Consider the following 14689-nt stretch of genomic DNA (forward strand, 5'->3'; position numbering starts at 1 on the left):
AAAATATTGATGCCACAGGCCTGGTGACACATAAGCAAAAGGGCACTGCTCACAGCTCTGGAGGCCGGAAGTCAAGACCAGGTGCGGGCAGGTCGGGGGAGGGGCCTCTTCCACATCGGGTCAGAGACTTCTTGCTGGGTCCTCACGTGGCACAGGGGCCAGGGGCTGCCTGGGGCCTCCGTTATAAGGACAGCGATCCCATTCATGGGGCTCCACCCTCAGGCCCCCATGACCTCCCAGAGGCCACACCCCCTGACACCATCACATGGGGGGGTTAGAATTTCCCATATGAATTTTGGGGGGATGCAAACATTCAGACCATAGCACTGGGATTTGGGTCCACAAGGCCAAGACTCTCTTCTGGAAGGATCCCGGACGGCAAGCAGGATGTGGCTTTGCATCGTGGTTAAAAGGTTGTCTTTATGTCGAGTGACTTTACGTCACAGAAAAGTGGCCCTCGGTGGGGTGAGGGAGAGGGGGTTATTCTGTCCCCGAGCCTGCGGGAGAGTTTCTGGATTCCGGGGGTGGGAGATACAAAGGTGGCGGCAGCCTTAGGGGAAAGAGGGCGTGTGCCCTTGTTCCCTTCCCTCGGCCCAAGCCTGGCGTCTTATTAATACGTCCCTGGGTGCTGCTGTCACTGTGGGAAGTCGAGGAAAGGTCTGTGCACGTGCTTTGCAGGCCCAGGGCCTGCAGTAGCATTGCCAGGAAACGTGGGCTTAGACCCAAGGAGCCATCGTCCAGAGCCTGGGCCCGGGCCAGGGCCCGAGGGTGTGTGCAGCGGCCGTTCCTGTTTGGAGAGCTCACCATCTAGTTTTCCTAATTCTGATAACACCCCGTGGTCCTCCTTGGAGGACCTCGGGGCAGTAGCTAACTGGTTCAGAAATGGGCATATGACCCAACTGAGCTAATCCAGGGCCTGTACTGAAGAAACGGGGAAGGCACACGTGCTAATCTCCTGCTGGATCTGAACTTGGGAGTTGGCAAGACTGCAGTCACGAGAGGAAGCCAGCGCACAGAGACAGGGTCAGGGGAAGAGAGAAACAAGTTCCAACGACATGGCACAAACCCTGGGTCCAGCCAGGCCTGAAGCCGTCACTCCCCCGGACCGCTCAGCACGTCCGTCAATAAATTCGTTTCCTTGTTCCCCAGGTTCTTTTCTTGGGTTAGGCTTTTGGTAACACACACGCAGGAAGTCCAAGCTGATGCAGTTTGTAAATATCCCTGGGGATTCTTAGGAATTCCTGGTGTTCCAGCAGAATGGGGGCTGAGCTGTCTTGCTCGGGCCCAAGGCTGGACCTTCCGCAAGGCCCGCAACCAGAGCCCAGCTCTCTCCTCCCGCCCACACTGGCATCGTCCCACTTAACCTGGGTGCTGACCCAGGATGGTGAGACCGAAATGGGAGGAGAAGGCTGGCAAGGATGGCAGGCAGCCGGCCCGCCAGGGGGGTCTTTCCTTAGGGCAGCGCGTGGGGGGGCAGGGATGGTGACCGCGCAGACTGCCCCGAGAGCACGTGAAGCCTTCCCTGGTGGCACAGGATGGAGGCGAATCTGCATCCCTGCAGGTTTAGGTCCTCGGAATGACAATGACGGTGACCAGGAAAGAGAAATCTGGGAAATGGGCCCGTTTATAGCGAGAAGAATCATACACAAGGACAGAGGCAGAAAAGGAGAAAGGGCTGCTTTGCAAAACTACAGAGATTGCAAGGGTGGGTGACGGGCGGGGACGGTCGTCGTTCTAGAACCGCCCTCCACCCCCCAGGGCCTCCTCCATCCCCACCTGGAAAATCCTCCTTCAGCTCAGGTGACACTCAGAGGAGATGCTGCGCAAGGGCCAGAGGGGCTGGGGAAAGCGCTCGCTTCAAGAAGAGGGTTTATATGTAGTAGTCTGGGCATGTCCATCCCAGTACCTGCTGTACAGCACAGGGAGCGCTACTCAGACTCTGTAATGCCCTCTATGGGGAAAGAATCTAAAAGAGAGCGGATATATGTATGCGTATGGCTGATTCACTTTGCCGTACAGCAGAAACTAACAGAACACTGTAAATCAACTATACGCCAATAAAAATGAATTTAAAAAAAAACAGAAGAGGGTTTAAAATCGCATCCTCTTGTATTTCAGCCTTTTTTAAAGAAACTAGACCGAAAAGATCCCTCTCCCTGAAATATGTCAGACGGGGCTTGTCGACACGCCAGCCACTCCTGCACAGTCACCGGCAAGGCAGACGTAGCATGAGCATCCTGGCGGGAGGGGAGCCCTCTGCGCAGGACCCGGGCTCAGTCCACGCCGTCCAGGTCCTGATGCTGTCTGCTCTCCACGCCGTCCAGGTCCTGGTGCTGTCTCCTCTCCAGCTGGAGAACCTAGAAGAGAAGATGCAGCGTCACCACGAGGACCTGAACGGCGAGGCCGTCACGATGCACCGATTCACCCGAAAGAGGGTCGCGGTCACGGGACTGAAAAAGCAGGTCCTCCGACAGCGTCTTCAGTGATGAGACGTGGGTGGATCCAGAGTCCGGAAGGATGTGCCTTGGCCCGGGCACGGGGGTCGCTGCTGGGCTAGAAGATTCCAGGCGAGTTCCGTCTTTACCCACATGTGTTTTTCTCCATTTGAGGGTCTTGGCACACCCTCTGAACCCCAGGCCTGATGTGAGGGAACCCACTCCCGAGTGCGCACTGGTGGAAGCGAGGCCCCACGGCTGACTAATACTTGGCGGGGGGAGAAGGCTGGGCTGTGCACCACGGCGTGTCTTGGCGGCATCCCTGGACTCCGCCCACCAGATGCGGCAGCACAGACCCCTCCCCAGGTACGATAACCAAAAATGTCTCCAGACATTGCCCGACGACCCCTGGATGAGGGCCACGGCCACGGACGTGCAGCGTTGCTTGCGTCCCATCTCGGTTTGCACGTCATCTCCTCATGGTTGCTCCCCGCTCCCCACCGGCTAGCTCCGGCCGCTAGTTCGTCACTAAAGCGATCCTGCCTATAAGCTTAAATTATACAAAATGGCCCACCTCTGGCCCAACCCTGCCTCCCAGGTCACGAACATGAAGCTAAAATACCTTTGTTTAGCTCACGGGAAACATCCTGACCAGGCCCACCTATGAATGGCTGCAGGGAGGAAGAAAAAAACACATCCCCTCTGGGGCCAGGAAATGTTTGACTCTAGTCCCTCCCCTGTTAGGCTACAAGAAGCCTGAATTCTCGGGCAAGATGGCTCTATTATTAGGTAATTAGGGGAGAAAAGGAAGATGTGAGGCCAGTTGGATACCCTGGTAGTCTAGAAGTGACAGTGGTTGGCACCACACTGACACAGCGTTGTAGCCCTGAGTTTAGCGTCCTCAGCACAGCCCAAAATAGCTCATGCTCTGACTGACGTGAAACGTACGGGATCCTCTGCAGAAAGACGGACGCTAAAAAATGCCTCCGCATATATTAAAAAGCTTCTCGGTCCTCAACGGAAGTGAGCGGATATTCCCTCCACAGACCTTTAAGAGGGAGAAAAAGCATCTCTGCCTGATTTACCTGAGCTTCTATGCAGCGGAACTGCCAAGGCCAGCGGGCGTTGTACAGAAATGGCCGCAGGTCGAACCTGTTGTCGTCTGGGCTGTAGCTCTCGGCGTGATACGCGGGGGTCAGTGTGGTCATCTTGTGTCTGTTCATGGAATACTTCGAGAAAAACCGCTTCACTTTGTCGGCCACCTGGGAGGCGAGGGATGCACAGGGCCTGATGCTGGCAAAGCCGGAAAGACCCCAGGCTGGTGTTCCCGGCAGCACTGCCCTGGGCTGTGCGAGCTAACAGCACCCACCCCCTGCAACACGGCTGCGTCTGGACCCCCCGAAGGCAGGAGTGGACCGGTGCCACTGCTCGGGCTGGGGCAGCGGGATGAACTTTGAAGACGCAGTCTCCTGACTCCAGCACCCCGGAAGCTGCATCAGGAGACCCGGTCAGGGGTCCCGGGAAGATGTATCTCACGAGGCTTCCAGGCGGCTCTGCGGGGACCGCTCTGTCTGTGGGCTTCGGCCCTGAGGAGCCTGACAACTCGCAGAGAAGCAGCGATATTCCGACCTCAGAGTTCGCCCCCTGCCCCCCAAAAAGGAGGAGCTTGCGTGTTACGATGGGGTCCAGCCCCACCCAGACAAACTGAGCCAGCGCAGAAGGAAGGCCTGGGCTGCTGGGAGCCTGAAACTGGACCGTAGCTCCTTAGAGAGAGAGACTGTTCTCATCTTAAGGTCACACCGTGGCCACCTGCTCCTGAGTCAACTCCACCCACAAGGTGACCTTACCTGCCGACTCCCTGAGGACACTGCACGTGGCTTACCTGTCTGGGGGTGCAGACGTCCTTCCACACGTAGAGGAGTTTGCAGAACATGCTGTAGGGCCCCATCTTGGCGATCTTCCGGAGCCTCCCGTAGACCGACAGCTCCGCGTAGGTCACTCCCATGTCTTCCTGGGGACAAAGGAGAGGCGTCTCATGAGTGACAGCAAGTCAGCGCTGGGGGACATGGAGATGGAACCGAGCCCCACCCCCACCACTCGCCTCATCACCTCCCTCCCGGCTCCAACCTCGAGAGACCTGAATTGAACACTGAAGGCCAGCCACGGATGACGCTGAGCCCTGGGCTCCCAGGCCGGGACCCAGCGAGGGAGCATGGCTTGTTGGGGCAGAAAGGAGGCCATGAAGGAACCCAGCAGCAGGGAGGTGGGGGAAGAAGCACAGTGACAAAGCCACCGCCGTTACCTCGTCAGTCTGGGACACCCGTCCGTGGGCCAAGGGCTCCAGCTCGGCAGTGGCCGGCGCTACCAGGATGCTGCGGCCAAGACACACAGAGGTCAGTCACAACACCTGCGTATTAACTCAACAGATACCATGAAAGCACCAGGCAGTGCTCAGCCCGAAGACGGAGGGATACACAGACCTCCCGGCCTTACGACAGCAGGAGAAGGGTGGTGAGGGGAAGAGGGAAGCAGCGGCTGCCTGATCTGGCCAGAGCCAGGGCAGCACCGATGGGAAGGAAGGGGGTGCCTGGTCTCGGGACCCCAAGCGCGCCTGCAGGGCAGGACTGTTTCCATCAGGAGATGGGAGCTATGGAAGGTGGCTGATGGGGCGAGGGTGGCCCGGGGCTGTGCCGAGACGCATACCCGGTGGCTCAGGGGCCACGGCTGAGGCCTCGTGGGTGCACACGCACCTCTGCAGGGCGGGAAGCTGGAAGCGCTCCATGCAGAGCTGGACGAAGGCTCTCAGGTCCGTCTTGCTGATCCCGCCTATGGGGTTGATGTCTGCGCTGGAGCAGTCGTACTTGGTCAGGTAGCCGAGGAGGCTGCAGCAGGAGAAAAACGCGCGGTTTCCAATGCAGCAGACCCGAGGGGCTGCAGATTCCACGAACCTGGGGCCCTGGCCATCCAGCCCCTGGGCATCCGAAGACTCGCTTCTTCCAGGGCCCTGGGGCCAGACCCTGGCAGATTCAAGGGTCTGGGAGAAGCCTGATGTGCTGGGGCAGATTGGGGAAGGGGCAGAGGCTACGGACAGCCAAGGAGGAGGATCCAGCAAGCCGGACGAGACGTCTGGGCCGGGAAGCAGCTTGGGGACTGACCAGCAGCCACCTGCAAGCGGCCCGTCTGGGAGGGAGGGCTGGGGCCAGCAGAGTGCGGAGCTGAGGGATGGAGGTCCTCGGGAGGGAGGGGCAGGACCTCAGGCATGGACGCTGAGTCCACAGAAGCAGGGCCGCCTCCCCACTGCCAGACACCTCCTGCGGTCGGCAGAGTGGCCCCCAAATGCCCACATCCTAATACCCGGAACCTGTATACATACACATACAGGGTGAAAGCAACTCCGCAGATGAGGTGAGGTTGAGGACCCTGAGATGGGTGATTACCCTGGATTATGGGGTGGACCCTAAATGCAAGCACAAGGGTCCTTAAATGTGGAAGAGAGAACTGGCGGGCGGGGGGCGTCAGTCAGCGGGAGCTGTGGCCACAGGAAAGGCGCACAGATTCTGCACCACGGGCTCTGCAGACAGAGGAAGGGGCCACACGCCAAAGGATGCAGGCGCCCCCAGCAGCTGGAAAAGGCGAGTAACAGCTTCTCTCCCGCAGCCTCCAGAAGGAACCGGCCCTGTGCCACTTTGACTCTGGGCCAGTGAGATCTGTGTTGAACCCCTATCCTACCGCACCCAGAAGGAACCGGCCCTGTGCCGCCTTGACTCTGGCCCAGTGAGGCCCGTGCTGAACCCCTCACCTACTGGACTGTAAGATAATTCATTGGCGCCTTGGAGCCACCGACTTTGTGCCCACTTGTCACCTCAACCCCACGACACTCACCCCTTCGATGCGTCCGTCCCTCTCCACCCCGCCACCACCGCTACCATATTCTCGCTGGACCACTGGATGACCGCAGCTCTCCACCCGCATCCCAAGCTCCCCCACCACAAGGCCATTGCTGACCTGTGCCGTGGGTACTGTTTGGCCTTTGTCCCACCTGCACTCACACGGCTGACCTCTCCCCACTTTTCAAGAGAAAGACCAAACACTCAGCCCTCCAGGCTCCCACGAGGGTGCAAAGCCGGGGTGTAAGACCCCCTGGGTCCCAGACAGGGGGGATTAAAACCTGCACCGCCCTAAGCGGGGCTCCTTCGAGCAACCCCGAGGTGGGTGTAACATCACTCCCTGTCCCGTTAAACGGATGGCTGACGGAAGGAACAGGGTCCGGTCCGTGGGCGAGGGCCAGGGTTTCCAGGCCAGAAGAGACCGTCGTTTTCACCTGACCCCTGTGCCCCTTCCCCCCTCGGCTGCCCTCAAAGGGGCATCAGGAGCTAAGGGAAACACAGACCCGGCCGGAGCGGCCGTGGGTCGACCAGGGGACTCACGCAGAGCAAGGCATACACACCTCTCATCCACGTTGGCAGATCCGAGCACGAGAAGCCTGCCTGGGGCGCCCCGGGACCAGAGGCTCAGCTGAGCGAAGAGGTAGGCAATGACCATCCTCACCCGCGCCTGGACCACAGGAGGGGAACGTCATCCGCGCGGGGCGGGGGCGGGGCACGCGCATGCTAACACCGCCTCCCTGCAGCTCGGGGCAGGGGCTCTCCCAGCAACCTCAGGAGCACAGGGAAGTTTAAGTGACGCAGGAGCTTCCAGCGTCCAGAGGGGCCGGGAGCCTGTGGTCCCCTCACCCACACCGTGGGCTCCCGCACTCAGCCACAGAGATGGAAGGACCAAAGCCCGAGGCCGCGGTGAGACAGGGCTGCAAAGCCAGCGAGGGAGACTGTGGTCCCTCCTGTCACTCCCTGCACTGCTCGGCAAGGTCACCCGCACCCGCAGAAAGGGGACAGAGAGACAGGACAGACCCAGGCAGCTGTAGCCCAGGCCCCCTCTTTCCCTCCACAGACCACACAGGGTCCAGCTCCCCTGCAGCCGCCTGGAAGGTGGGGCTGCGTCTGAGCCGCCCCCCAAAGATGCAGAAACTGCACGCACTTGCACACACGCCACGTTCCCAAGCCCTCACGCCGATGCGCACGCTCTCACGCACACGCACGCACACGCACGCAGACCCCCATCCTTGTCGCAAGGCTGCACACTCAGGGTCTCTAAGGCAGGCTGCTGACCCCAGTGCCGGCTGTCCCCCGGGTTCCCTGCGGCCCCCGAGTGGGGACAACGGCCCCATCTGGGAGGCACACCTGTACGTTCTGCAGGGCCAGGTTCTCCCGGCTGCTTCCTCCGTGAGCTGCAAACGCAGGGCTTTTACCCGTCACCAGGCTGAAGATGCCCATGACGGCCTTCACGGCTGGGTCGATGTTGAGACCGATGTGGTGGCTGGGGAGAGAAAGGGAAGGTGTGCAGACGGCAAAACAAAAACACAGAACTTACCATTTTCGAGTGCCCCATTCAGCAGCATCGAGGACACTGACGACGCCACCACCAGTTCCAGAACTTTCCATCAGCCCAGAAGGAAACCCTGTGCCCACGAGCGGTCTCTCCCCACACCCTCCTCTTCCAGCCCCCGAGGACGCCTGACCCACTGTCTGTCTCTGTGGGTCTGCATGGGCTGGACATTTCAGAGAAATGGAACCACACAGTATCTGTGCTTTGCTGACTGCCTTCTCTCACTCAGGATGGTGCTCTCCAGGCTGATCCATGTCGTAGCCTGTGTCAGCGCTTCGCTCCTTTCTAAGGCTGAATACCGCCCCCTCGTAACCACCTCTTGGTTACCTACTCAGCTGTCGATGGACGTTTGAGCTCTTCTGCCCATTGTGAATACACTGTCACGGACCCAAACGTGTAAATATTGGTTCACGTCCCTGCTTTCACTTCCCTTGGGCGTCTCCCTGGGAGCAGAAGTGCTGCGCGGGGACAGCTTTTAGCTGAGCTCCGCGTACAGAATGGGCAGCCTCTTGTTTTTCCCTTGGAGGCAGAATAAATGGGATGTTCTGAATGGAGCCGAGTCTCCCTGTGTGGCAAGATGCCTTCTCTCCACCTTCCTCAGGCACAGAGGCCTCCAGGTGGAAGAGGGCAGAGGGAGGCTCACGCTCCCGGGAGGGGCGAGGGCCTGCCTGTGCTCCCGGCTGGAGGGGGGTGAGGAGGGAACCCGCTCGCCTCTGGGGTGCTCACTGACCCACAAACGTGGCCTTGCGGGGAGCTGCCCGCCGTCACCGCCACCTGGCCGTGTCCGACGCCACTGACCAGCTACCTTCCGATCTGCTGGGCGAGATCTCTGGCTCTGTTGCACGTCTCCCGGGAGGAGTTCTCACTGGCCATGTAGCAGGTGGTCAGGATGCGGCCGCAGAGCTCCCGGGGGTCCTGGGGGGTGTAGCTGGTCTGGTTCACAATGGTCCGGACGTCGGCCAGCACTTCCTGACCTGAAAACCACCGGACAGAAGCGCACGTGCCGTGTGCCAGGTGCCTGCACCACTTAGTCCCTTCTCCACCGCCCGGGAACCTCGTCAGATCGGCCCCGCGATGCCCGTTTCTCGGCCGCGGACACTGAGGGAATGGCCGATGTCACCGCACAGAGCGACAGGGTGTGAACGTGGGTTTGTTCTTTCCTTGGGGCCACACTGCCGCCACACGGCAGCGACGGGCACCTGTGGCTTGATGGACACAGCCACGTGGGCCCTGGAAGGGACTTTAACGGCCTTGCTGTCCCCAGGCCCTGGGACTCGGGCGCGACGCTGTGACCTCTGAATACGACCTCCACCACGAGGCCCAGGACCTGGGTTTCCCCTCTGCTCCTCCCACAGGCTGACCCCCTGGGACCCGCTCGGGCCCCAGACGTCACCTACTTCCGCGCTTCACAGCCTCGCAGACCTGGTGGCACATGGAGTAGACGATACAGGCGGTGGCCCCGCTGTCCACCCCGCCGCTCAGGGGCAGGAAGAACCCCGCCTGGAACGGGCCGACCAGACGGGGGTGTGAGCAGGGCCTCTGGGAAGCCATGCGCCCCCAGATGCGCCCGGCTCCCCCTGCAAAAATGAGCACCCACAAAATACTCTCCCTGGGGGAGGGGAAAAGATGCCCTGCACGTTCCAGGATGGACTTTCTAGAAGGCAAAGGGACCTCCACTGTGGAGGGTCTAAGGCTGGGTCTCCACGGTGAATTACAACAGACACGCACGATCACGAAAGCGGCAGGAGGCGGGGAGCCTCGTAACTCAGTGTCATCAGACAGGACCCCAAAGACGGAGCCAGAGCTCAGCGGGACCTCTGGGCTCTGTCTAGTGTAGCTGAGGCTCCCGACGGAAGCAGAGCCATGAAATGCTTGCATTAAAAACAAAGTCACCAGCCTGCCGCAGGATCAAACGCAAACCAACTGGGAGAAGCAGAGGGAGGTGGTGAGACACTGATGCCTTACCTGTTGGCTACGTCTTAAAAAATCCCAGAGCCAGCATGCGGGTCCGAGGCTGGGGAACGATGGGAAGCATTAGGATGGGGAACTGCTGACCTGGTCCACAGCTCAACTGGGGGCAGGTGCCAAGGTGGGCGCTGTGCCCGTGAGAGCCGCCAGCACGACGCCCAGGTCTCTGTTTTAAGCACTTCGCGTGAATGATTTCATTTGAAATCTCAAAACAGCCCCAGGGGGCAGATGCTATCATTGGCCCGGTTGTGAAATGGCACAGGAAGGCAAGAACAGCGTCTCTGTGCCCAAGGGCCCAGGGCAAGGAGTGGCAGGGCTGGGTGTGGGCCAGGGGTTCCGGCTGCAGCGTCAAGGGCAGGCTCTGGAGACCAGGACACGCTGGCCCCGCAGCGCCACCTGGCGGTGCAGCAGGGGATGGGGGGTTCCCCCGGGGGGACAACAGGACCACCCCCCCCCAGCTTCCCAAGGGCCCCACCTGATCTCCTCGGCGGGACTGTGGTATTTCCACTCAATGGGCTCAGAGAGCGGCTCCAGCAGGTCCTCGTGGCAGGACAGGGCGAAGTCCACCTTCACGCGGGGGTAGGGGCTCACTCTGCTGGCCTGGGAAGGACAACCCCTCAGCGCTGGTACCCGTACAGGCCCCTGGGATGACTGCAGCCAGTGGGGAACACAGCTCAGAACCCCACTGGGGACCCTTCACGGCCGCCAGGACGGCCAGAACAGAGACGGATGTAGCAAACGCTGGCAGGGATGTGGGGAACCCAGAGCCCTTGCACAGCGCTGGGGGGACGTGAGATGGGCAGTGGCTGAGGACAGCCTGGCAGGGCCTCCTACAGTCAAACAGGGAACCACCACAGGACGCTGCAGTCCAGTCCCAGGTATGTAACAAAGGACACGCAAACACGTCCACACGGACACCCGGGCATACGTCCACAGCAGCACAATTCATCACAGACAGAGTGCAAATGGTCCAGACGTGCACCGACAGACGAATGGACAAACAGCACGTGGTCTAGCCATTCAGTGGAATATTATTCTGCCGTAAAAAGGAATAAAGCACTAACACACGCTACAGCATGGACGAACCACAAAACATTATTCTCAGCGAAAAAAGTCAGACGCAAAAGGCCACATATGATATGATTCCATTTCTATGAAACGTCCAGAATTGGGAAATCCATAGCGACAATGCAGACTGATGGTTGCCGGGGGCCCTGGGGGAGGTGGACGGAGAGTAACAGCTCGTGGGTCCGGGTTTCTTTTGGGTGATGAGAATGTTTTGACGCCGATTGTGGTGATGCTGCTTGACTCCACGAATACACTAAAATCCACCGAACTGTGTGCCGAAATCAGTGAATTGTGTGGTAAGGGAATGACGTCTCAATAAAGCTGTTATTAAAAAAAATTCTGGGTCTTTGATGCGCATCCCACGTGTGTGTCTATAAGCACTTACCGCCAGGTTTCGAGATGAAATCTCTGCCCTGTAGCTTCTGACATCCTCCAAATCCAATGTGGCGGTGAGGACTTCCTGGAGAAGGGAGTTTCAAAGAGAAATCGTGATTTCCTGTTCTGTTTTGTTTTTCACTCACACGTCTAATTTGTTTTCGTAGGTGTGCCAAATGGCACCCGATGAGTTATGCCTTCTAAGGCAGGGACTGGGGGTCCAGGGAGAGGGGACAGCCAGTGGTGCTGCCGACCCAAAGCCCTTTCCTCTTGTCGTTGCCACGGGAACGTCCACGGAATTGCCGGTGATTCGTTAATCACGGCACGGGACACAATCCTGTCAATAAATGTCTGCTGGGGCTTCTGAGACAGCTTCTTAAAAAGACACACGAGGAGCAAGGGCCCCTCTTCTGCCTTTGAACGGGGCTGCATGAAGATGCATGGCTGGAGCTCCTGCAGCCATCCTGTGACCAAGAGGCAACTGAAAATGAAGCCCACACAGAGGAAGGCCCAGATGGAGAGTGATGGAGGGGTGGAGCCAGAGCCCCGGCAGTCATCGCGTTGGGATCCTGGCCTGGACGTGCTGCCTGTGCTCTAGGAGGTGACGCTTCATTCCTTCGAACCCAGATGAGACGGGGGTTCTGCCACTTGCAACAAATTACAGAAAAGGGAAAAGTTTTAACTCATAGACGTTACTCCTTCCCTTATGAAGAAAAACACACTAATCAAATTATATTGTGAGGACATTGTCTCATACACACAGGTGCAGGACAGCAAGAACTGCTTCTGGGCACCACTGGGGGACACAGGGTGACTGGGCCCCCGCTCCTGCCGCTGGGCTGTGGACAGCTACCTGTGTCAGCAGTGGGCCTCACCCAAGCTGGAAACACCCGTGAAGAGACAGAGAGTAAAGAGCTGCCGCGTCCTTTGGTTCTCCTGTCATTTCCCAAGTGACGGGTCACTGAAGCCGCCGGGCTGCCTTGACAAAGCCACAGAAAGTGAGAAGACGCCGGAGGAGTGAACCCTTCCTGGGAAGAAGGCTCCAGTCCACTTTCCCCAGAACTCGGTTAGCCTTGCACAAAGGCTCGATCGAGGCTGTGAGAAGCATGTGCCCTCGAGAAGGTCAGCTGACCACGGAGGAGGTGGCAGGACAGAAGGGCACTGCCCTGGCCGCAGGGCAGTGATGCCACCTCTGTCCCCAACACTCAGGCAAAATCAGAGAATTCTGGCTCGAAAGCCCCCTCCAGGGGGCGGGAGCCAACGGTCCCCAGGTTTCTGTCTGGCGAAGAATCGCCTGTGTGCTTGCTGAAATGGGGGCTCCTTGGGGGGCCTGGACGGGGTCCAGAACCTGTAGCGACCTGCAGGCCTGCTCATCCTGCAGCATGTGACCCCCCCCCCCCAAACCCCCTGCCGGTGAATCCTGCCACCAGGTGCCTGAGGCTCTGACGTTTGGCTTAGTGCTTTGGCCGAACCGACGTGCACTGAAGCATGTTTGGAGGAGATGAACACCTAGCCGTCTGCATGGCCTTCATCTTCCCCTCCAACGCCCTTCCGTCTTTAACATGGTTAATACTGAACAACAGGACGGCTTTGGGGACGCAGCCACTTGGAAAGCAAGGTCTGAGGGACCACGATCAGGACGACTTTTGCAGGGAGACGGAGTGTTTCCGCGGCCGGGGCCCAGACTGCCAAACCTTGGGCTTCCCTCTGGGCAAGAAAACACCATGGGATTCTTTTCAAAGTTCCTTTCCTCGGCCCATTTTGAAACCGAAGTTTGGTTTCATAACCACTTCCTTGCCAACAACCCCAAGGAGACTGCGGAAGGCATGAAACATCACCTCATCTGCGTGGATGCCAAGGAGATGAAGCGACAGAAGTTACAACAGAGGGTCCTGGAGACTTTCTTATTCCGTGACACCGCTTGCCTTTTGCTCCGGCAGAGCAATCCCCGGAGACTTTTTTTTTTTTTTTTTTTTGCTACCACCTGCCTCTGTGAGTGAGCGTTTCCAACATTTGTTTCCAAAAAAAACCCAAGTTGGATCCAAAGACAAGATGTGCGATGCCATGTGAAACCTGTACTGACCGTCTGAGCCCAGTAACAGTGACCCTTCCCGGCAGCACTGAAAGTTACGCTGTGTTGTGTTTGCGGAATTGGAATCTATTCCCATTTTTGGGGCAGTAAAAGCCATTTTCCTTCTTGGGTGCTTAAAAAAAAAAAAAAAAAGAAAACCAACAGGGAGAGCCACACGATTCTCTACAAGCACCTTTTCATCTCGTCTTATTCTCTCTGTAAAGGAAACTAATGTCCAATCACATGGGAAAGCTCTGTACTCACGTTAATGTGTTTTCAGAAGCAGAGGGTGTGCAGTTTTCATATTTGTGGCTCCAGTGAGGTTACGACAACGTTGGGGGGACGTGCCCCCCCGCGCCCCCAGCTGGTCATCAGTCCAGTGAGACCAGGGCGCCCCCCAGAATGAGGAGGGTGGGGGTCTCCAATGCTGCTTCCAGAACCCGCGGGGCAGGGCCCACAGGGAACGTGTGCTGTCTTGATTTCTGGGGAAAACCCCCTAATGGCCCACCTGCAAGCCCCCTCCTGGATCCGCCCCCACGGACGGGCTCCGCTCTCATCACGGGGACCAGGCGCAGTGCCTGCTCATTCCTGAGGACTGGCTCCAGTTCCCCGCCAGCCCCGGCTGTGGGATTCTTCAAACAAGCCCATCACATCCTCCCGGGAACCGGGGGTCACCCCTCTTGTCACTACAAAGCCCGCTCCTGCAGCTCCTGGCCTCTCCCTCAGCTCCAAGGGCAGCCTTGGGGGGACCCTGCAGGGCACGTGGGGCTGATAAACTGCTGGGGATCCCATCCGTCCAGCGTGCTGTGCGGGCGGTCCCCGTAACCTCAGGGTGAGAATCCCTCCCGAACCAAGGAGGTGAAGAGGAAGCAATCAAAACCAGCAGGACCCGCCATGGGGCCACATCAGACCCCCCGTCATGGGGGAGAACAGAGAACACGGCCCCTGAACCAGAGACCCTCCCGTCATCCCACGCGGGCTGGTTCGTACCACGTCGTCCAGAGAGAACTGGGACCCCTGGGCAAAGATGCTGCCGTTCACGGCTATCAGGGCACAGCCGTCGTAGTACAGCCGGTCCCCGTCACAGCCCTTCTGATTGGCCAGCAAGTAAATCCCGCCGTTCTGGAAAATGCAGGGGACGGCAACGGTCAACTGTGGTCCGTCACCTTCACCCTCCTCCGGCCCAAACACACGAAGCTTCAGACGCCCCTGCGACTGTGTCATAATTAGCCCCCCCACCCCAGCAAGAAAATGTGCGCCTCCAGGGAACGTCCGCAGCTATGGTGCTCTCGGCCTTCCAAGGTACCAGGCATCACACGAATCATTCATT

At 58.9% G+C, this 14689-nt stretch overlaps 1 protein-coding gene across 2 annotated transcripts in view; it reads right to left on the reverse strand.

Annotated features, from left to right (window-relative positions):
* Positions 1 to 1666: 1666 nt before the first annotated feature.
* Positions 1667 to 14689, reverse strand: part of NADSYN1 (NAD synthetase 1) — a 35281-nt gene continuing 22258 nt past the window's right edge. For both annotated transcript variants that reach the window (XM_079929711.1, XM_079929712.1), the window contains 13 exons: positions 14350 to 14481; positions 11299 to 11373; positions 10321 to 10445; positions 9843 to 9891; positions 9275 to 9377; positions 8683 to 8851; positions 7673 to 7808; positions 6883 to 6989; positions 5186 to 5317; positions 4738 to 4807; positions 4318 to 4446; positions 3521 to 3697; positions 1667 to 2357 (listed from right to left, as the gene is read on the reverse strand). In XM_079929711.1, coding sequence (XP_079785837.1) covers positions 2274 to 2357; positions 3521 to 3697; positions 4318 to 4446; positions 4738 to 4807; positions 5186 to 5317; positions 6883 to 6989; positions 7673 to 7808; positions 8683 to 8851; positions 9275 to 9377; positions 9843 to 9891; positions 10321 to 10445; positions 11299 to 11373; positions 14350 to 14481 — 1488 coding nt within the window. In that variant the 3' untranslated portion in view covers positions 1667 to 2273. The remainder of the gene's footprint in view (positions 2358 to 3520; positions 3698 to 4317; positions 4447 to 4737; positions 4808 to 5185; positions 5318 to 6882; positions 6990 to 7672; positions 7809 to 8682; positions 8852 to 9274; positions 9378 to 9842; positions 9892 to 10320; positions 10446 to 11298; positions 11374 to 14349; positions 14482 to 14689) is intronic.

This window comes from Stenella coeruleoalba (assembly GCF_951394435.1).
Source record: "Stenella coeruleoalba genome assembly, chromosome: 8".
NCBI classification, from domain to species: Eukaryota; Metazoa; Chordata; class Mammalia; order Artiodactyla; family Delphinidae; genus Stenella; species Stenella coeruleoalba.